The 22,886-nt window shown below is 36.2% G+C and overlaps 1 protein-coding gene across 1 annotated transcript; it reads right to left on the bottom strand.

Moving 5' to 3' along the window:
* Positions 1-3,138: 3,138 nt before the first annotated feature.
* LOC143683359 (torsin-1A-interacting protein 1-like) lies at positions 3,139-6,068 on the bottom strand. Its single transcript, XM_077159442.1, has 3 exons — positions 6,065-6,068; positions 4,078-4,962; positions 3,139-4,012 (listed from the first exon to the last, which is right to left on the bottom strand). The coding sequence occupies exons 1-3, from the start codon at positions 6,066-6,068 to the stop codon at positions 3,225-3,227; spliced, it is 1,677 nt and encodes a 558-aa protein (XP_077015557.1). The 3' UTR covers positions 3,139-3,224.
* Positions 6,069-22,886: the final 16,818 nt, after the last annotated feature.

Genomic DNA, 22,886 nt, shown 5'->3' with positions numbered 1-22,886 from the left:
TCCTCAGCCTCTGTGTCTTCCCAGGTGAGACCTCAGATATTGTCTAATAGAGAAAGCTGTCCCTACTGGGCCTTATTTGAATTCTTGACTCATAGAGTATATGAAAGTCATTAACTGGTTGTTGCCTTATAGCATTAAGTTTGGAATGGCCTGATATACAGCTACAGTGAACAAAATCACAGTCTTTCATATTTTCATCCATGTCTAAATTACCAGTCTCATCATCTGCCACTATCTTCCTTTTAGGAGCCTATCAGTCAGCCATACACATCCACAAATCAATCCTTTTTCAAAGAAAATGCTCCCACTCAAAGCTTCTTCAAGAACAACACATTTTTCTGGAACTTGAACAGCTGGAGAAATTAAAGAGAAGGTCATTTTCTTCAAACTGATTTAGATCACTCACCTAGGAGTTCAGAACTGGGATTCTGAGAGACTGAATTTATTGGGAGTAAGATAGAAAAGGAGAAACACAGGGAAAAGCAGTTCAGTTATGAATATTGGAGATGAGGGTCCTGAAGCTTGAATAATTGTCATACTTTTCTCTTCCAGATATTTCCATTTTCCTGGAATTTGACAACATATATATAATTAAAATACTGTAATTCACTTATACTAGTTTAAGAGACTTTCATTTCCTTGCTGCTAATTGTTTTGAATTTACTCAGATTCCCCTTTGAAGTACATACTCTGGTGCTTCTTGAAGACTAGTCTATGCGTACCTTCTTTTGAAAATATTATTGAATTTCCAAGGCACAATTTATGGTTATATCTCTTGTAATTTTTTTGCTTTCCACTCATACCTTTAGAACAAACTCCCCCACTGAATTTTAATAATTTGCATGTACATTTCTTTCCCGACCAGGGTGAATACATTTTGAAACTATGTCTTTCTACTCATCCATTTTATGCTTATTACCATAGTAGATGCTTATATAAAATGATGAAATGAGCAGTGCTGATAATCACACACAGCAGCATAGTATGATAAATTTTTCCTGATCATATGACCTATTAGGTTGCGTGTCCTTTTTTTGATACTAAACCAAAAATGGCCGGTCCTAGGAGAGAAGACATATTTCAGTCTCTGCTCAGAAGAGATGGGAAACTAATGTTTATTAAGCTCTATCATGTTCCAGGCACACTCCCAAACACATCAAGCCTGAAAGGGGCTGGCTAAGACATGGATGTATTTTTTTTTTTTTTTTTTAAAGGAAAGACAGAGAGAAGGAAGGAAGGAAGGAAGAAAGGGAAACATCTTTAAACATTTTCTTGTTTTATTGTATTTTGTTTTTTTGTTTTTGTTACATGGGCTGGGGCCGGGAATCGAACCGAGGTCCTCCGGCATAGCAGGCAAGCACTTTGCCCGCTGAGCCACCGCGGCCCGCCCAACATGGATGTATTTGAAGACCCCTGCCATTGAATGACAGCAATTATGCCGGGCCACGCTATAATCAGATTATCTATTCCAAAGAGAGAGTGTAATTTACTTTTGATTGCTGGATATGATTGATTACAATCCCAATGTGTAGTGTATTTGTAAAATGCATAGCACAATCTAATTTTTGCCAACAACTACTGTACAAATATCAATTGGATAATTTTTTTTTCAGAGTACAAACCAAGAAAGTAAATTTATTTAAATTACTAAAATAGCTTTTAAAGTCATTTACAGATCAGCTGCTACAATTATTTTTCCTGAAAGATATAACATAACACTTTAAAATTATTTTGGTCAATGAAACATTTAATAAAAACATTTATTTCTCCTTATAATATGTATAAAAGAAGCCTTTTCAAAACCCCTGTTTTAGATCCTCTATAAAATAAATCAGATGACCTGACTTTTGACAGTCAGGAACAAATTACAGTAAGGGGTATAAATTTGTGAATACTGGTAGTCTTGGTGAAAACGAACGAGGCCACTCTATGCCACCAGTTTTGGGACCTTCAAAAGGCAAATGATGAAGCCAATAACTGGCTCTAGAACTCTAAAAAACATATTTTCACTTAGAAGTTTGTGGACAATAAAAAAAAATTGAGATGGTTCTAGAATTATAAGATTCTAAGAAAACAAAAGCAGTAGACAGATGAGAAAGCTCAGTTATAGATTTAAAGTTACAATGGATATATTATAGCAGTAGAGAAATACATCTTAGCATTCTTCATATGTGATAAAATTCACTTTCTTTTTGGCTTGAGGCACTCTTACTAAAATTTTCCATGTGCATAGTAAATCTTTATATCTCTTACAGAGTGTCATTAAAGGACTTAGATTGCAACAAAGAGACACGCAGAAAACTAAATTTTTGATAGCTCAGAAAACGTGGTTAACAAATGCTTTACTAATTCCTGAAATTATCTTTCTTAATTCAAAACAAAAATTTCAGCATATGTCCAAAATAAACTGCTCTAAAATTTACCCAAATTTGAGCAAATTTGAGCAAAAATGAGCAAATACTAAGCCTTATGACATACACGCTTCAAAAATTCTTGGGAAGAACAGAAATTTCTTAAAAGAAAAAGGACACATAAAAACACAAATCCCAACACAACTCACTGAAAAAGTTTATATACCCATGTCTGACTAAGCTAAGCCTCAATTGCTTATTGGAATATTTCATCTTGAAGATTTTTTCTCCCCTCTCCTTTCTCATTCCAAAATTTCTCTCTGTTTGCCTCCTTCTCACTCACCCTCCAAAAACAAAGAAAAAAAATTCCAAACACATACCTAAAAGACCTTTTGTTACTTTTTTCCCATAAGCAGCAGCTGACTAAGAAACACACACCTAAATGATGTAAAAGGGAACAAAATAGGAAACCTACAGTTGTATTTGGGGAGCTGCCTTATTATAACTCAATAAACTTTGTGATAAATCTAAGTTAAAAAACTGGGAGGATTCATAGGAAAGGAGGCCAGGCCCTCCCACTGGTCACACTATATCAATAACAATTCAACCCAGAATCTAAAGAGATCCTCTATGGGACTGCATATAATTTACACTCCTAAGAGACCTTTCACATAGTCCTTGATGGAAACAGGGAAATGATTCATAAGTTACATATAATTAGGTCGAACAGATGATTTAGATGTTCCATGTTTACATAAGAACTTAACTTTCTTTAAAAAGAAACCAGTTCATTTAAAAAGACTTTTAAATCTCGTCTCTGATTAAAGAGTCTGAAAAATTCTCGGTACTTGAGATTTTCTCTTCTCACATTACTTATAAGCAGATGCCACTTTTCAGGGCGTTTTCAGGTTGCACAGGCAGGACCAAGTGAGAAATACAGCTCCATAGCCCGCTCAATTTGTCTGGGTCCATATGATTATATGAGTCAGGTGTGTCAGAATTAGTGAACTTGGCTCTGAGGAAATCCCTCACTTTTTCTTCAATTTCCTTTAGGCCTAGACTGGTTCCTAGTGTCTCTTCCTCCAATAAGACAGTCAGGACTAAGGCTACATCTTTGAAGGCTGCATTTTCATGGTCACAATACTTGTAGAAGATCAAAGTTGAGCCTGCAGGCAGTGACTCAAAGCGGTGCACCACAGCTGCATTCTGGCCATTTTTAAATCCATTGCTCAGTTCCCGATCTACCTCTAGTTTGACAGTATCACTGTCTTGAGCAGCTTTGTCTGCCCCATCAATGCGGATGGAATGGACACTACGGAAGGAAGAATAGACATCAGCAATTTGTTCACTCAGGCACTTCAGTGCTTCTTCAGCATCTCGGGCAGCAGTAAGTAGCAAGATAGCAGGCTGAGGCTGGGGATGGGAGTTATTAAGATGTTTTTCCAGGAATGTTACACTCCTTTTCCATAGCTTCTCATCTTGACCTCGATACTTATTCATAAGTTGTTTCATCTGGTTCTGGAACTCTTGAACAGCAGTGGTTGCTATCTCAGGAGTACGAATGGACCAAAAACTTCCAATGACAATAGCAGCTATCAGTAAAAGTGACCACCACCATTTCATCTTGACAAAATATGCATTTTTCGGTTGTCTAGTCACTTAATCATCTGAAAACGCTATTAAAATTCTGTAAATCTGTGTGAAGCTGGATTTTCTGCAAATATTTCAAGTCGGCTAGAGATTGATGGAGACTGGTTTCCAAGCTCTGATTTCTGAACACTGTCATCATCTGAAAAACTGCCATATATTGAATTCTTGCCTGGTGAAGATGTTTGCATCCTAGTCCTTATTCTTGCAGTTTGTTCCACAAACTCTTGAGGACTTTTTTGATACTGTGAGCTCAGCACTGAAGGTTGCTTATCATGGGCTCTGAAGTCTCGACTTTGCGATGACTGCCAAACTGATTCAGGATATTGACTACTAGCTGATCTGCTGTTTTGATCTTTGGGCTCAACAGAATCCCCAGATCTGACCTTAGCAGTAGTAATATCACTGTCAGATCTGTCTTGATCTTCTTCCTCAGTTTCTCCTTCTTCAGAGAAATTGACCTTCTGTTGGACACTGGTGGCTTCTACTTCACTCATTTTAGTATTTCCATTTGTTTTGTAGGCTGAATCAGATCTTGAGCTTCTTAGAGGAGGTCTACACAAGCTGATTACAGGATCTTCACTCACCACTGGAGCCTCCTGTGTTATCCTGTCAGTTTTCTTCTTTGAGACCGTATGGTTTAAGACAGTTTGGGGAGATGGCTCATCCTCTTCGGAGGACTGCGAGTCCCGTAACCCTCTCCTGGTCGTAACCGGAGACAGCTGTAGCAGAGGCTGCTGTGAGTGCTGCTGCTGTAGGCGAGTAGTTCTTCGCGTCTTCATCTCCACAGCTTCCTGAGGATAAGGCTGCCTCCGCTGCCGAGACCGAAGGTAGTAAGTGCTTTCTCTCACTTCCTCTTTCGCAGAATCAGGCCGGAACTCTCTTGACGGAGTTCGTCTTCCTGGCCGGGACCTTTCTTCGGTTACCTCGGGCTCGAACTCGCCGTACACTTCCGGCGGTTCCTCTCAATTGGATAATGTTTAAGTACTGTGAATCATAAAATGAAAAGATGCTATAGAAATACCAAGAATTATGAGCAATTTCCCCTTGAAAAACAAAATAGGCAAGACATGAATTCGTAAAATTTGCTGATGATAGATTTAACTATCCTTCTAGGGAGGAAAGGAAAATGAATCATTCGAATAAAAGGCAGAGTTTAGAAAATGAGTATAATCTAATGGAACACCCTGGAAAATGGAGAGGTAAACATCTAGAAAGGGGTAGTAATAAACGAACATGAAAAAGCAAAGAAAAATTATATTTAAGGCAGTATGAATCTATGTAAGTTTGATAGTAGAGGAGATATTAAGAGAGTATGAACAATGTGAAATAGAGTCAGAAGTAGAAAAAAATGTAATTGAAGGTGAAATTTTCTGAAGCAGCAAACTATGAACTAGTTAGGTGACAATTTTTTCCTATTCTGCAGTGAAAAATCACACAACAGGACACATAGCTTTTCAGGTTCCGTAGAATTTTTTTTCATTTGGAAACAGAATTTATGAGGAAATTTATTCTATTTAAAACAAAAATGGAATTTTTAATATGGAGCTAGATTTGAAATATTAATAACTTGACTTTCATCTACCTCTCTGAAAAATATAAGCAATAGAATTTCCATGAAGCCATAGGGGTTTTAAATTAGCTTAGAAAACTACTAGGGCATGGCACGTTACTAGAAACTCTTTGCAGCCTATAAGCACCAAGATGGGAAGGAGAGCTCTGTCTGATCTAAAAGGGAACATTGAAAAGAAATAGGAGGAAATTGAGCAAAGGAAATTTTATCCTACTATCCAAAAAATTGCTTAACAGTGGCAGGGGAACAGAGCCTTAAGGAGTACCAAAGGCTTGATGACATAAGTATAAATATATGTCAAAAATAATGTCAACATTATTTTTCTCTGAATTATAGCATCCATAATAGATCAGTTTCACATATATTATGCACTTATTACGGTTGTATCTGAAGAGTATAAATGTGCATAGCATATGGGGAAAAGCAAAGGGAAATATATTATTTAACCATTTTGGAGCTTGGAGAACTAAGGAGACAATATGACCCTACTTACTCATGCTGTTGATTAAACAACAGCAACAAGGAACCAAATAACCAAACAAAACACCGGAAAACTGTAACAGACTAATGCCCAGAGAATAAACAGCTCGTTGAAGGTCATGAAACTAGATGGTGGTATAGCTAAGACTAGGACACACATTCCTGCAATAAAATCTATTTGTTTTTCCATCTATACTCTCTTCCAGGGAATTTGGCAGAGTAGGGAGCTCCCAAACTGAGTCCTTCCACCAAAACAACTAATAAACAGGTAGGAACTGTCTGAAACAACGATTCTGAAACTCCAGAGGCCAGAAGAACACTGTACAACATCCAGGGAAGAGCAGGAAGACAAGGAAGATAAATTACAGACTAGAACAGTCAATCGCTCTCTCCGGGTTCCCATTCCCCACTCTCATGGCAGGCTGCTGAGGGGTCCAGTCCCTGGCTAGCTCATTGGTACAAGAAAGGACTGTGAAAATCCTCTTCTCAAAGAATAGGGTGGGGCACAGCTGATCACTGATCATGGCTTTTGATTAGTGACTTTGGATCTGGGAGCTGGTTCTGAGGGCTGCTATTGTTTCAATGTGCCCCAGACAGAGGCAGCTACAGCCATTGCATCCACCCTCTACAGACAAGGTGGAGGTGGTGGAGATTTGAAAGTTAGTGCTTCCTCAGGGCTGTGGGGGCAGTTAGTTGGAGGGCTGCATTTTCTGGGCAGGCCAGGAAAGCTCAGTTACAAGGAACAATAAGAGAAGTTCTTGGCATCCTTTCTGATCCCTTCCCCAGGGCATTTTGGATCTAGTATATGTCCCCTTCATGGGTCCCTGGCTCTATTTTGGCCAGGAAAATCTTCTCCAGTGTCCTTTCCTCCCAGAATTTTTCAATTTCTCCCAGGAAAAAACAGCATAAGCCAATGAAAGGAGTGTAAAAATCTATAGAGACAGACATTCTGGGACAAAGGCCTGCCAGCTTCAAATACCTGGGACAGGGAGGTCTGTCGCTGGGAAGCAGAGAGGCCAACCAAATTCCTGTTAACAGGGGAACTTCAAAATTACTAACATGCAAAAGCCTAGGACAAAACAGAAACCCCAAAGGACAGGAAAACCTCGTGCACTGAGTTTGCCTTGGACAGACCTTTCCGATAGGAATGCTGAAGCTTTAGAAAATCTCTGTCTTATCACCAGCTGTTTATAAAACCAAGAAACAGCCATGTCAGAGAATAAATCTCAGAGTTAACATTTCTAAATAGTAAATGAACAGTGTTCAAGAAAAGAGTACAAGACAAAGAAACAGGAAAGGATGACCCATCTAAAGGAAGAGATAAAAATACAAAACAGCAATGAAGAAGATGAGAATGTGTACATACCAAACAAATCTTTTAAATGGGGAGGCACTGAGAATCAAACCTGGGTCTCTGCCATGGCAGGTGAGAATTCTGCCTGCTGAACTACCATGGCCCGCCCTAAGCAAATCTTTTTAAAACATCTTAAAATTGTTCGAGGTGATGCAGGACAAGGGGAGCTAAGCTGAAAAAATGAAAGAGCAATATGAGAGTCTAAATAAGGATACGGAAGTTTTTAAAAAGTCCCAAGCAGAACTAGTGGGGTCGAAACCCACAATAACTGAAATGAAAAATGCACAGGAAGGTTTCAAAAACAGATTAGAACTGGGGAAGAAAGAATCACTGAACTTGAAGAGAAGACACATGAATGAGCCGGACTGAGATGCAGAAATAAAGGAAATACTAAAAGAAAAATTAGTCTGACATCACTAGGACACCAAATACATCAATAAATATATTATGGAAGTTCCAGAAGGAACAGCATGAAAGAAAGGGGCACAAGATATATTCAAAGAAATAAAGGCAGAATTCCCAAAACTTAGCAAAAGATGTGAATATGCACATCCAAGAAGCTCAGAGAACACCAAATAGTTTAAACATTAGTAAAAATACAATCTGTCATATATTTATCACATGATCAAATGCAAAGGACAACGAGAGAATTCTTAAAGCTGCAAGAGACTAGCAATGTATTATGTACAAAGGAGTCCCAATTAAATTGAATCCTATTTTCTCATCAGAAACCAGAGAGGCAAGAAGGCAGTGGGTTGAAATTCTTAAAGTGTTGAAAAAAACAAATGCCAGACAAGAATCTATATCCAGCAAGACTGTCTTTCCCAAATGAGGGAGTGATTAAGGATTAAGATATTCTCAGGTAAACAAAAGATGAGAGAGTGCATAACCTCTAGACCTGCCCTACAAGCAGTGCTAAAGAGAATTCTTCAGACTGAAAGGAAAGAATATTATGCAATGGTTCAAAGCAGCATTACGAAATAAAGACTGGCAATAAAGGCAACATTTATGGTAATTGTAAATGCCAGTAAATTGTGTGTTGTTTGGTATGGTACTTCACTGTTCATTTCCTACAGGTGCTAAAATGTAAATGCATAAAAGTAATGATAAATCTATGTTTTTGGGTATACAATGTATAAAGATATAAGTGTAACAAGTACAAAAAATTGTGGAGGGATAGAAGGATACAGGAAGATTACATGTGCATACTATTGAAGTTAAGCTGATATCAAACAAAAAATGATTGTGTTATACTTAGGATGTTAAATTTTAACTCCAGGTAACCACAAGAAAAACAGATGAAGCATACATATCCAGATAGAAGTGAGAAGACGCTCAATATAGTAGAACACAAAAAAAGCAAATAAATATAAAAGTAGGCATTAACAGAAGTAAAGGACAAAAAAGATATGACATACAAAGGCTAAATGGCAAAATGATAGAAGGAAGTCCCATATTATCAATAGTGACTTTAAATTAAAAGTATTAAATTCTCCATTCAAAAGGGGGAGACTGTCAGAATGGATAAAATAGCATGACACAACTAAATGCTGTCCACAAAAGACCCATATTAAATTCAATGATACAGGTAGATTGAGGGTGAAAGGATGGGAAAAACATATATACTGAAAATAGGAACCAAAGAGAGTAGGGTGGCTATGCTAATGTTGGATAAAGTGAACTTTAGTTTTAAAACAGTTTCAAGGGACAAAGATGGTCATTATATACTGATAAAGTATATAAAGTATATGTCAGAGATGGATGCAACGAACAGCAGAGGCCCAACACATATGCACCAAATACTGACAGATTTGAAGGGAGAAATTGATGGTTCTATATTTATGGTAGCAGACTTTAATACATCACTCTCAGCAATGCATAGAACACCTACTCAGAAAATCAAAAAGGAAGTACAGGACTTGAATATGCAGAAATATATAAAACACTTTACCCAATAAAAACAGAATAACCTTTTCTTGAGTGTGTATGGATCATTCTCCAGTATGGACCATATGTTGGGTCACAAAAAGGTCTCAAAAATATAGAATTTATATAACATACATTCTCTGATCACAATTTAATGACACTAGAAATAAATAATAGAGGGAGAAATGGAAAATTAACAAATATGTGGAAATTGAAAAAACCTACTCTTAATCAACCAATGGGTAAAAATACAAATCAGAAGTGAAATTAGGAAATAACCTGAGACTAGTGAGAATCCCAGCATAACAAAACATATAGGATGCAGTGAATGCAGTCCTGAAATTTATAGCTCTAACTGCTTGAATTAAAATTGAAGAAATTCTTCAAATCAGAGATCTAAACTCAAAACTAGAAGAACTAGAAAAAGAAGAAAAAACTAAAGAGAAAGCACAAGGTAGGAAATAACAAAGATTAGACTGGAAATAAATGAAATGGAAAACAAACAAAAACAATAGAGAGAATCAACAAAACCAAAAATTTGTTCCTAAAAAAGATCAATATATTGACAAACTTTTAGCTAGACTGACAATGAAAAAAATAGAGTTTACAAATAGGGAAAATCAGAAGTGAAAAAGAGGACATTACTACCAACCATGCTGAAATAAAAAGGATGAAAAGAGGATACCATGAACAACTATATGGCAATAAATTAAATAACCTAGGTAAATTGAACAAGTTCTTAAAAATATACAAACTAACTTTATTGACTCAAGAAGAAATAGAAGATCTCAACAAACCAATTACTAGTAAAAAGATTGAATCTGTAATAAAAAAAAACTTTCCAACAAAGAAAATCTGAGGATCAGCTGGCTTCACAGGGGAATTCTTTCAAACATTCCAAGAAGAATTAACTCCAATTCTGCTCAAACGCTTCCAAAAATTGAAAAGTAGGAAACACTCCCTAATTTAGGCCAACATCACCCTCATACCTAAGCCAGATAAAGATACCACAAGAAAAGACAACTACAGACCAATATCTCTTCTGAATATAGATGTAAAAATCCTCAACAAAATACTATTAAAAACAACGCAACTGTGTATTAAAAGGAATTATACATCCCTGGTATGCAAGGTTGGTTCAACATAAGAAAATCAATTAATGTAACATACCACATTAACAGAATGAAGGGGATAAAAAACAGTAGAAAACTTGCTCAACATTATGAAGGGATATATGAAAAGCACACGGCTAACATTCTACGTATTAGTAAAAGACTGAAAGTTTTCTCTTTGAGATCAACAACAAGACAAGGATGCCCACTGTCACCACTGTTTTTCAACATTGTACTGAAAGTTTTTGCCAGAGCAATTAGGCAAGAAAAAGAAATAAAAGAAATCCAGGTTGGAAAGAAAGAAGTAAACCTTTTTCTCTTTGCAGATAATATGATCCGATATAGAGAAAATGCTGAAAAACCTGCAACAAAGCCCCTTGAGATAAAATATGAACTCAAGAAAGTGTTGGGATAAAAGATCAACACCCAAAAATCAGTCATGTTTCTATACACAATCAATGAACAACTGAAAAAAGAAAGCAAGAAAAAAAGTCCACTCACAACAGGAATTTTGAATGGGATTTTACTGAATCTATAAATAGCTTTGAAAATAGTATTGAACTCTTGATGATATTTAGCTTTTTAACCCATGAACATGGACTGTTTTTTTTTTTTTTTTTTTTATTTAGGTCTTCTTTAATTTCTTTTAGCAATGTTTTGTAGTTTTCTGCATAAAAGTCCTATATGTCCTTGGTTAGATTTATTTTTAGATGATTTTATTCTATTAGTTGCTATTGTGAGTGGCTATAGAAAATCTGAAAGTCATCTGTCTAAATAGGAATTATTAAAGCCAGGACCTGAATGAGGTCACCTGAGGGAGTGAGTATGGCTAAAAAAAGAAACAATGTGAGGAGGGAGATGTGGCACATTTTGCATGTAAGGGAAATTAGGCAATGGGATGCAAATTAGAGGTGGACTTTTCAAAGGAGCCGGAGAAAGATCAGCCAGTGAAGTAGGAGGAAACACATGAAAATGTGGTGTCATGAAACCAAGAAAAGAAAGGATTCCAAACAAGGATAATTGGACAACTTGTTAAATGCTGGTGAGATGTCTAGTTAAGGTAACAAGAAAGAGTTGATTTTTGAGTTTAGCAAGAGGGAAGTTATTGGTGACTTTGGCAGCGTGGTTTCAGTGGAGTAGAGGGAATAAAAGTCTGACTGAAGTAGCGTTGAAAAGAGCACATGAAGTGAAGGAGGGGAGTCAACTTGTGCATCAAGTAGTTGGAGTTTTGTATAAAAGAGAAATGAGGCAGTTTGGGGTAGGACATGAAAAAAGTTACGAGTGTTTTAAGGTGCAAGATATTACTGCATGCTGGAATGGTGACGGGAATAGGCAAGAGACAGGGAAAAACCGATAGTGCAGAAGAGTATTAAAATCTTTGAGAAGGCAGAAAGAGAAAAAGATTCAGAGTACAAGTAGAGGAGTTAAATAGAGATAGGAGTCTGGAACTATATCCATTTTAGCATTAAGGAAGGCAGAGGACTTGGGTAGAGAGGAACTTTAGTTGATGTTATGTATTGATTCATGATCCCCCACAAAGACAAGTTCAAGTCATAACCCCAGTCCTATGGGTGTGCACTCATTTGTAAATAAGATCTTTGAAGATCTTAGTTGGAAAAGGCCAAATTGGGTGGGCCTTTATCCAATATGGCTGAAGTCCCTAAAAATAGAGGAAAATTGGACATTCCAGTAGAATCCAGAAGTGAAAACCAGAAAAGGAGGCAAATAGCTTCATGTGAGGAAGGCGGAAATCAGGTCAGCACCAGAAGCCTGCACACTCTAGGAGAAAGTATGGCCTGTGTGGACCCTTGATTTTGGATATTTAGCCTCCAAAACTGAGACAGCAAATTCTTATTGTTTTAGCTAACCAATTCATGTTACTTGTCATAACAGTCTTAGAAAATTAAGACTGTCGAGTACAGGAACTATTTCTCCACTAGAAGAAATGGAAAAGCACAGCCACAGACATAAATGGCAAGAGCCACTGACCTTAAGTTGGGGATTCCCAGAGTGTCCCTATGGAAGTGCTGTCCCTGTGGAAGGGAGGGCCGTGCTCCTCAGTTCTAGGTAAGTTTTTTTATTCATTGCCAGATCTTCTGATTTTTTATGAGATTATTGAATATGGGTTTTAGGGCGGGCCACAGTGGCTCAGCAGGCAAGAATGCTAGCCTGCCATGCCAGAAGACCCAGGTTCGATTCCCGGTGCCTGCCCATATAAAAAAAAAAAAAAAAAAAAAAAAAAAGAAATATGGGTTTTAATGGGAGACCTCCCAATGTTTAAATATTGTCTCAAATTAAAGAAACGACAAACAACAGCAACAATAGAACAAGCTACTGCTTTTGTAGTTAAATTTAAATCAGGTGCCATGAGTTGGGAACCTCTGTTCTAGAGGCCTAAAATCTGTGCTCACATCTATAAGGGAAATGGCATTTGTTCACTGCTTCGGAGAAAATGGGAATTAGGCAAAGAACAAAACACATCCACCCACACACTTATTCAGACCTGAGAGTGTAAATTTAATTTTACCTGAGAAGTCTGATAGGGATTTGAGTAGAAGCTGGTAATCTGCACATCCTGAGAAAATCCCTGGGGAAGGTTTTTTTTTAATTCCCACATGAGTAAATGGTAAATTAAACATAGGAACGATGGAAAGAATTAAGGGATGCAAGAAAAAGGAAGCAAGCTCCTGAGAACTCAGTAGAATATAATGTCCCAAGGAACTATAATATGGAATCCAAGAATTAAAAAAAAATCACCATTATATATCCATAGTTATTAACACATTAATAACGATAAAGTAGCAGTAGTCAAATTTTAAGTTATTGAACCCCTACTATATGCCTGACACTGTTCTAAGTGCTTTGCAAGTATTAACTCATTTAAAATTCACAATGCCCTTGTAAAGTAATTACTATTATTATCTCGATTTGATAGATGCAAACTAAGGCACAGGAGAGGATAAGTAAACATCCAAATTTGTGTTAATCAGGGTTCTCTAGAGAAACATAGCCAACAGGAGATATCTGTAAATATGATATTTATAAAAGTGTCTCATGCAATTGTGGGGGTGTAAGAGTCCAAAATCCGTAGGGCAGGCTATGAGGCTGGCAGCTCTGATGAAGATCCTCAACAAACTCTACAGGTGAGGCTGGCAGGCTGAAGAAGTGAAAATTCGCTCTACTCTCTCAACAGTCTTTAAATTAAATCCAACCGATTGGATTCTCTCATTGTAGAAGACATACCATTAGTTGACCAGAGATATAATTAGTCACAGAGCCAATTAACTGTCTCATGATTTAATAAACCAGCCTTCTGGTTTATTCACCAGCCAGGAAATATCCTTGCAGTTAAGTTTAGGCTACTGCTTGCCTGACCAGACAACTGAGCACCGTCACCTGACCAGGTTGAGACCAGAGCCTCACCAACACAAAAGGATACCGAATGTTAAATATACAGCGATGTAGCAGACATATCACTTCAATTTACTTAAAAATACTTCAGCATAGAAAATGCTGCATGTGCAAGCTTTCATTTATAACACCAGTGTGATTTTCACTGGGTGGGTGGGGAGTGGGGTGGGAAGCGTAATAGAATTTGGAAGGCTTCATTTTGGAGTCAGCCTCCAGGGGCCACAGTCAGCTTTCCTTATCTCTGATTAGAACTAGGTAGTTTACTAACCATCATAGAGGAGGTGAAGAATCATTTTTCATTGACAGAATTAATTATATTTAAGCTTCATGAATTGCATAGATATATTAATCAAGCATCAGAGCCTTTGCATAAACAAGGTTTAGGAATCTAGAGCCTATTCCCTTTGTAGTAGAACCTGGAGACCTAGATTCCTCCTGATCATGAGATGAGCACAAAACAGAATTCTGTCATCTGATTCTGATGAAAAACAAATAAACAAACAAAAAACCTGATTGGAGTCACGCACTAGGAAATTTTCACATCTGTATTAAGTGGACCTTCTTGCAAGATGCATTACAGTACTTAAAAGGACAGGATGCTTAGGCATCCTCAAGATTAGCATGCACGGATCATAGAAGGATTCTTATGCCTCTTGCTGCTAGTCCAAGCAGATAAGCAAGGATCAGACCACTGACCTCGACTACACTGGAACATTCAACCTGCTATTGGTTAGTGAGCTGGGGCCTATAAGCCTCTTCTTCCTTTATTACAGGTTGTGGACATCTGCCAGATGAATACAAATCAGCCTAGTTCACAGCAAATTGGACCAAACTGGCTTAGTTCATCGCAGATAGAAAAATTTCACAAAGGAGAAAGAGATTTTCAGAATATTTTCCAGATAAATATATTTAAACACAAAACTGAATAATGTATGATAAAAAAGTCATTTCATATTAATAAAAGGTATGTTTAGGAGTGAAGGTATAATAATAATAACCGATTTATGAATAGCTTTAATAACAATAGTCATATTTTTTTATGGCCTGGTTGTTGGTGACTGTCCTAAGCCTTTCAGGGCAGCTCAGTTTCACAATGGTCCTTTGAGAATAGCACTTTTGAGAATTTTTGTTTTATCTATTATGCAGATGAGGAAACTGAATATCAGAAAGGTTGACTAATTTTCTTGAAGGAACTTTATCTATAGCAGAATCAAAATTTTCTCCCTCTAAAATCTATGCTATTTAGCACCATATTGTTCTGTTTTTTTTAATGTGCTAAATAGCAATATTTATTTATTCATTCATTCATTTTACAAAATGTTTATTGAGTGCTTACTAGTTCTTAAATTTTGAAATTCATACTGAAGGCACGAATAATGACAGACATAGTCTATGACTTCATGAAGCTGGCATTCTGGCATTCTGACTTTGGTTTATTATGCAAACTGAAAAAGTACAATGGTGGTAATTGTTAAAAGAAGAATAACACAGAACACGTAGCAAAGAGACCTAATTCAGAGTGGTAAGGGGAAGAAGGCTAGTGAGAGAAATCTGCCTGGAGATATCCTCCAGAGAGCAAGATATCCTCCAAGAGGGCGGGCCACGGTGGCTCAGCAGGTAAGAGTGCTTGCCTGCCATGCCCGAGGACCCGGGTTCGATTCCTGGTGCCTGCCCATGTTAAAAAAAAAAAAAAAGATATCCTCCAAGAAATTTAGGTAAGGCATACTGGGAGGTGACCTTGGACAGCCTAACCTATTATTTGAGAGAATGTTTAACGCAACTAAATACCTTACTTTTAAGCATATGAGTAAGTGAAATTATTCATATTGACAATGACTTTCTGACCATGAAAAGATCGCGGGGGTCCCCTTAGATAGAACCTTATCACATGTTTGCTTACAGATTGTTCAGTTCTTAAAGAGGGAGAACCAAAGGCTGAAGGATTCTAAAACACCAGCTGCTCAAGCATCAATCAGAAATGGAAATAAAACTAATTTCAACTATCATATAAAAAGAACTTTTCACTTGCCTGGCTGTTTTATTTTCATTTTAGCTGATAGGAAGTTGAAATGTTGAATTCTTTTGCTTCAATTCCACATATGCTTTACAATGTCGAATCATTCGCAACAACCCAAAGAGATATGTGCAATTACTCCCACCATTTTATTGTTGGGACATGTGATGTATGAAGATGCAAAATAACTTGCCCAATCTTGTGCTTCTAGTGAGCTGCAAAACTGCAGTCCAAATCCTGGGATTCAAACCCAGGACTCTGATTTCAGTCTGGCCTTTAACACTGGAATGTAAGGTGCAGGTTAATATGTTGTATGCTAAAATATTTAGAAAATGTCCATATACTCATGAAATGTATATATTTAAAATTATCAAAGTTTTCTTATGCAGAAAATAGAAAATAACAGGAATAATAGTGTCATCCAAAAACTCTGTTGACTTCTCTGGAAGCCTTATCAATAAATTCTCATAAGCTTTTTAGGAATAGATAATTTGTGTGCCACATCCAATACTCCACCCCAGTCTGCAGTAGATTTGGGTTATGCTCCCATATTATTTCATAAAGTAATCAGCCCTGAAATCCAAACTGGTAAAGATGACACAAACTAAACCACATCCATCTCACTTTTGAATATAGATGTAAAAAATTCAAAAAAGCATTTTAGGAAATATAATTTAAATAAATAAATAATATACTACAAACAAATAAGATTTGCCCTAGATTGCAAACACAGTTAAATAGTACCATCTCGATTAATTAGCATTGTATTAGTTAGGGTTCTCTAGAGAAACAGAACCAACAGGGAACACTTGCAAATATAAAATTTATGAAAGTGTCTCACGTGACCGCAGGAACACAGAGTCCAAAATCCACAGGGCAGGCTGCGAAGCCGATGACTCCAATGGATGGCCTGGACGAACTCCACAGGAGAGGCTCACCAGCCAAAGCAGGAATGGAACCTGTCTCCTCTGAGTCCTCCTTAAAAGGCTTCCCATGATTGGATTTAGCATCACTAATTGCAGAAGACACTCCCCTTTGGCTGATTACAAATGGAATCAGCTGTGGATGCAGCTGACGTGATCATGACCTAATCCTATGAAATGTCCTCATTGCAACAGACAGGCCAGCGCTTGCCCAATCAGATGAACAGGTACCACAACTTGGCCAAGTTGACACCTGTCCCTAACCATGACAAGCATATTAGTAGTTAAAATAAGAGAACACATTTTCTCAATAGACACCTTCAATTACACGCATTCATGCATGCATGCATTCATTCCATAAGTATTTATTAAACTTCTACTCTGGCAGTTACTGTTCTAGATATTTGGGATATCACAGTGCATAAGGCAAGGATCCCTGTCTTTATAGAGCTTACCTTCTAATAAGGAAGGGGATAATAAAAATAAATCCAATAAATAATTAAATCATGTTGTATATTAGAAAGTTGATACGTTCTATGGGAAAAAAGTAGAAAAGAAAGGGAGCAGAGCAAGAGAGACTGGAAGTGCTGGATGAGGTGGAGAGAACTGGTTTCAAATCAGGTGGTCACAGTAGACTTCATTAAGAATATGACATTTGAACAAAGATTTCAAAGAGGTGAGTGTAAGCTCTACAGACATCCTGGAGGTATTAATTCTAGGTAGAGGGAACAGCCAGTGCCGAAGCTCAGGGGAGAGAGTTTTGTTTTTTTACTAACATGGCTGAGAAACAGTAGGTAGGCTGGTGTGCCAAGAGGGGAGTGAGATAAGGAGAGGTTAGTAGGAGTAGAAGTCAGGGAGGTACCTGGTAAGACAGTGTAGAACATGTGGGGACTTGAAGGACATTCTTACAACTTTGCCTTTTATCTTGCATGAAATGAGAAGTCATCATTAGATTTTGATTAAACAAGTCAAAGAGTTGTTCTAAAAGGATACCTCTGGTTATTCTTGAGAATATACTATAGAGGAATCAAGAGTTAAGATAGGACCCAGGCAAATAATTTGGGCAACATATAACAGTAGAGAACATGAAAGCACAGTAGATTCTATGCATACTTAAAAGGTAGAGCCAAAAGGATGCTGTTGGTTTGGATGTGGTGGGTGAGAAAAAGAATGGAGTCCAGAATATCTGCAAGGTTTTTCCATGAGCTACTAGAAGTTGAAAGACCCTCCTGGTGCAGGCTTGGGGACTAGAAGAAAGGGAGCAAACAGGGAAATGTTTGAAACGTGTTGTCTTCGAGAAATCTCCTAGGTGTTGCAGTGATTATGTCAAATAGGCAAGTCCAGCGTGTGGGTGAGAGTTCTGGGCTAGAGATCTGAATTTGGAATTCGTCTGCATGATGATGTCATTTAATGCTCTGAGATAGCAAATGATCTCCAAAGTAGTAAGTATAGATAGGGAAGAGAAGCAGCCCACGCACAGACTGAGACCCAGGACTTTCCAGCTTTAAGAAGTGGAGGACCGGAAAAACCAACAAAGGAGACTAAGGAAGGAGGACCAATGAGGTGATATTTAATAAATAGACTGTAATCTCTGTCTTTCTTTCTTCACATGAAGTCTTATTTATTACAACAGCAGTGCAGAAGCAGGAATGCTATGTAAGATTGTGGGTGTTTTTCTAGTTTTCTCCACCATTCACTCTTGAAAGTCATACTGGAGCACGAATACTACTCTGAGCTTTATGAAACTTGTGTCCCCTAACCTCATTTAACAAAAAAACACTCGTTATAGTTACAACGTCCTTTTGATTTTGAGTCTATAGCAAATCTCCTACCTGTTCTCTCCATTTCTTCTTCTCTCTCCCGGAAACACGGTTCACATCCTCACCTTTTTTGCCCTCTGGAGGCCATTGACTACCAGTTATGTCCAGAGCTATTTCCCAAGATAGTGTTATTCAGTATTTTGTGCTATAAAATGTTACTAAGCATTAGAAAGGATGCTAGAAAGAAAAGTTTCATGCTCTTTAACACCCTGCTCTCCTCACCTTTTAAGCTCCATTTCAAAAGCCACATCCTCTAGGCATTCTTCCCAGATCCTGCTCCTCCAAAGCAGGAGGGAACCTCTTTGCCTCTGTACAGAGTCTATAGCTATTTATGGGTATTTTTAACTTTTATCTTATGATAGAGTTATTTGAGGACATGTTTTACCTTCTTAGACTCTAGGTTCTTTGACGGCACTGTCTAGATGTCTGCAACAAAATACAGCACAAATCCTACCTCGCAGTATAAATAGTACAAAGTTATTTGAAAGCTAGAAATGAAAGTTCAATAGTCCGCTAATCTAATCCTGTTGTTATTTCCCTTTCCAGAACAAATTCAAACCTTAAAGAAGTTATAAATGTCACTTAGATTTATGTGAATGCTTTTTAAAAAAATTTATTAAAGGCTAGTTCAGGCATTGCAAATTTTATGCAATACTTTTATTGATTGCTTCTACTTTTTAAAAACTTCTTATGATATATAGTGAATATATGTTTTCCAATACATAAAGCTAATGATTTAGAACAGATTTTCTTTCCTCAAAAATTACCCAGTGAAACATAAAAATGAACCTTTATAGAGATATAAAACAATAAGTATAAAAATAATATAAATGAGGTATCTGAGGTATAACCTACCATTAGTTTTCTATTAGCAAGGGTATAAGATAGTTCCATTTGTTTTAGAAAGATGTATTATAAAAAGGACTGAAATCCCAGACACAGAAGGGAAGGTACATTGATTTCTTTGAAAATGATTTATGATTTAGGCTCAGGTGGGAAATAATTTTTTATTCATTTTATATCTCACTTGAAACCATTCCCCTAATTTGGGCCAAAAAATTTACTGTTCTCTTGAAAAATGTCTGTACTTTAATGAAAATTTCTATCAAAAGTTTATATCTTCTATTTTTTTAGACTTCAGAGTTGTTAAAAATAACAAGGACCTTGAATCCTTCTGTAATCATATTAACATATATCAATTATAGCTTAATGATATGCTTCATGGTAGTCTATATGGTGAGGAAATGGAATTAGCTCAAACTGGTTCTTCTTTATAGTTGGAGGGCTGTTCTAAAGTTGTTCATTAAAACTCTGAGATACCCTATATGATGTATAGGAGAAAACACTTCACCCTATAGGTTTTATTGTCTCTTTCTGTCTCATTCAGAATAATCTAAACTTCTCTGCTAACAGCACAATATTTAATATCATATCTTCATTGCTGAGAAGGTAGTGTTACTTTATATATTTAATAATAGGGAAAATACACTTGAAACCACAAATTTTCTTGAAAGTTTTAGGAAGCATACGTAATGTTGTGCTTATAAAAAAGTACATCAGGCCTATGTGGGTCAATAATTTAAAGGAAAATATTGGTGACTTAATATGCCATTTGATTTGCATGTGTAAATTACAACTCTGATCTCATTTTACATATTAACAATATAGTTATTTCTATTTGATAACCATCAGATTGATTAAGCATTGATCTATAAAAGGACTTGCAGGTGAACATTGTATATGAGTCTTGTTAGTTTAATTTTCAGGCAAATATCGAAAATACAATAGAAGACTTAAATCTACAAAATTTCCTTAATCATTCAAATATGTAATTGCTGAAAAAGTTAAGAATTTAGATTCAATTGCCCATTTAGTGTCCTCTTAAACAAAAACCAAAAATTTTCAAGTAGAGCCTTGAAAATTCTATTAGAATAATCCTCACTGTTTAATGGTGATCTCTCTATCATATTAGACCATTCTAGAGTAATGTTTCTAAGATGAAATTTAGCTTTTCATTTAAATAGGTCCTGTCTTTCTGTGGGTTTTCAACACTGCAAACCCAGTGTTTCTTTAGTATACTCAAAGGGGCCATTATACCACTCATCATTAAGATCGTGTTGAGTTTAGCTTATGATTTCTTTGTTTGCTGTGTTGTTCTTAGTATTATTTAACACTTCGCGGAAACTATCAGGTGGGATGAACACTGTGAATAGTATTACTCATTACATATCAAGTAGCTCATGCAGACATCCACTCAAGTGCATGTGCAAGGTCATCGTCTTTATGACCAGCTCCTGAAAGGAGTTCACACTACTCACAAGAAAGATAAATTTTACAGAAATGTTTAAGTTTCACAACAGAATATGCTATTAATATATATGTATTAAGAATGATGTGCTGAAACACTGCAATGTTAATTGATTATGAATTTTGCAGCTTAAAACAAAAATATTTTTCTCTCCTAAATTAAGTTAATTCTTTGCCTCCTATAATTTCCTACATCCATACTCTCTTTCCTCCAAATCTTGGCTAGATACATTTAAGGAGCTCTATATTCTCGTATTCTACCTTCTCCTTACCCTGCATTCCTAACCTTGTCAAATCAAAATTCAGAAAAAGAGCTGCAAAATAAATTTCCTTCATTTTTTTTCTGTCTCTAGATTATAAATTGAATATAAAATTAATTTTTCACTGCTGAAAACCTGATGTTTCTCAGGTTTGGTAAGATAGACTCATTTAGATGACAGAAAAAAAAACAATATGTCATCAATGACTAGTGGAATTACTAAGAAAAATGTATGTAGTTTAGTGCATTTAATGATAAATTTTGGAAATGTTAAGCTTTTGTTTTTATTTAATGAATAGAAAGAAATCAGCAAGAAGACAGAGAAAGTAGCTATGGAGTTCGTTTATATATGTAGCTCCCAAGAAAGCTGTCACGATTCCGAGCCAGATTCTGTGGAGAACTGCCAAAAGAGTAAATGAGAATGCAGTATGGATTGGATAAACTTATTATCACATAAGCATGTGCAGATGTGTTAAGGGAGGCACTCTTCATATTGTTTATGATTTAAAACTTTAAACTGTACATTATTGTTGTATGACAGCTCTAGAGTTTTTCTTTGCTTGTTTCATCAGTCCTGTGAACTGATGTTTCAACCCGGATGCTAATTTCTTAGAACTGTTTTACTTTATGAATGTCAGAGGTTAAAAGGAGAAGTTGCAACATCAGCTTGATTAATATTTTGAGGTAATGGAAAAAACCAATTGATTTTAATTTTGTTCATTAGTAAACTATGCTAGTGCAATAATTTGTGTTTAGAACCAAGAAGAGAATTGATGGGATACTTGTGGAGACAGTTCTATCACAGAGGTCAAGAATTCAGACTCTACCGTATGAGAGCTAATATTCTAATTCTAAATCTACATTTATTAAATCTTCAGTTTCTACATGGATTTATTCGGGATTAAAGAGATATTATACACAAAGCACTTAAGACAATCCTTGGTACCACAATGGAATGCCACTACAAACCCACCAGAATGGCTAAAATGAAAAAATACAAATAATACTCAATGTGGATATGGGAAAGAATAAGGAAGACCCAGAGCTGAGCACAAATTATAGAACTTCAACAAATAAATACATGAAACATTAGAAAATAGTTTAGTATTCTTAACTCATAAAGGTTAGCTGGCAACATTAGGGCATACCTAAATTCATATTACAATGAATTATTTCATTTTGCAGCCTTATTGTTGATGACCTAATCAGGACAGTGTATCTCACTAATGCTGAGAGACAGTATACTTGTAAATAATGGTTGTTAGAATGACAATTTATGTTTTATTATATTAAATATAGATAACATTTTTATATTTCAGACCATGAAAATTTGGTTCAGAAGATAAAGCCTTAATATTTCTTTTAATTTAATGAAGAAAAGGGCTTTGTGGTGGATGAAATGACATATCTTAGGATAGAGGGAATTATATGTGAATGATATTCAAGATGACCCCCAAAAACCCTGTTTTTATCACATGGATATTTTAACAACAAAAAAAATTAGAAGAAAAATTCACTCTCTATCCCTTACCCTAAGTCAACAACTGCTTTTAATTTTTATGTGTTTTCCTCTGTTGCTTGACTATATATATACCGTGTATTTATATATATTGCTTATATATATAGCATGTATATATAGTATATATGTATGACATATACAATACATATGTATTCTAAGTTTAAACTCTATTTTATTTTCTGTATTTTTA

This window comes from Tamandua tetradactyla, chromosome 5, assembly GCF_023851605.1.
Source record: "Tamandua tetradactyla isolate mTamTet1 chromosome 5, mTamTet1.pri, whole genome shotgun sequence".
NCBI lineage: Eukaryota > Metazoa > Chordata > Mammalia > Pilosa > Myrmecophagidae > Tamandua > Tamandua tetradactyla.
This window is presented reverse-complemented; position numbering and strand designations above follow the sequence as displayed.

What these genes read in the sequence shown, in the direction of transcription:
- LOC143683359 (XM_077159442.1), bottom strand. An exon ending in ATCAATCTCTAGCCGACTTG is followed by an intron (nt 4,013 to 4,077) that starts AAATATTTGCAG and finishes TTTCAGATGATT; the next exon opens with AAGTGACTAGACAACCGAAA.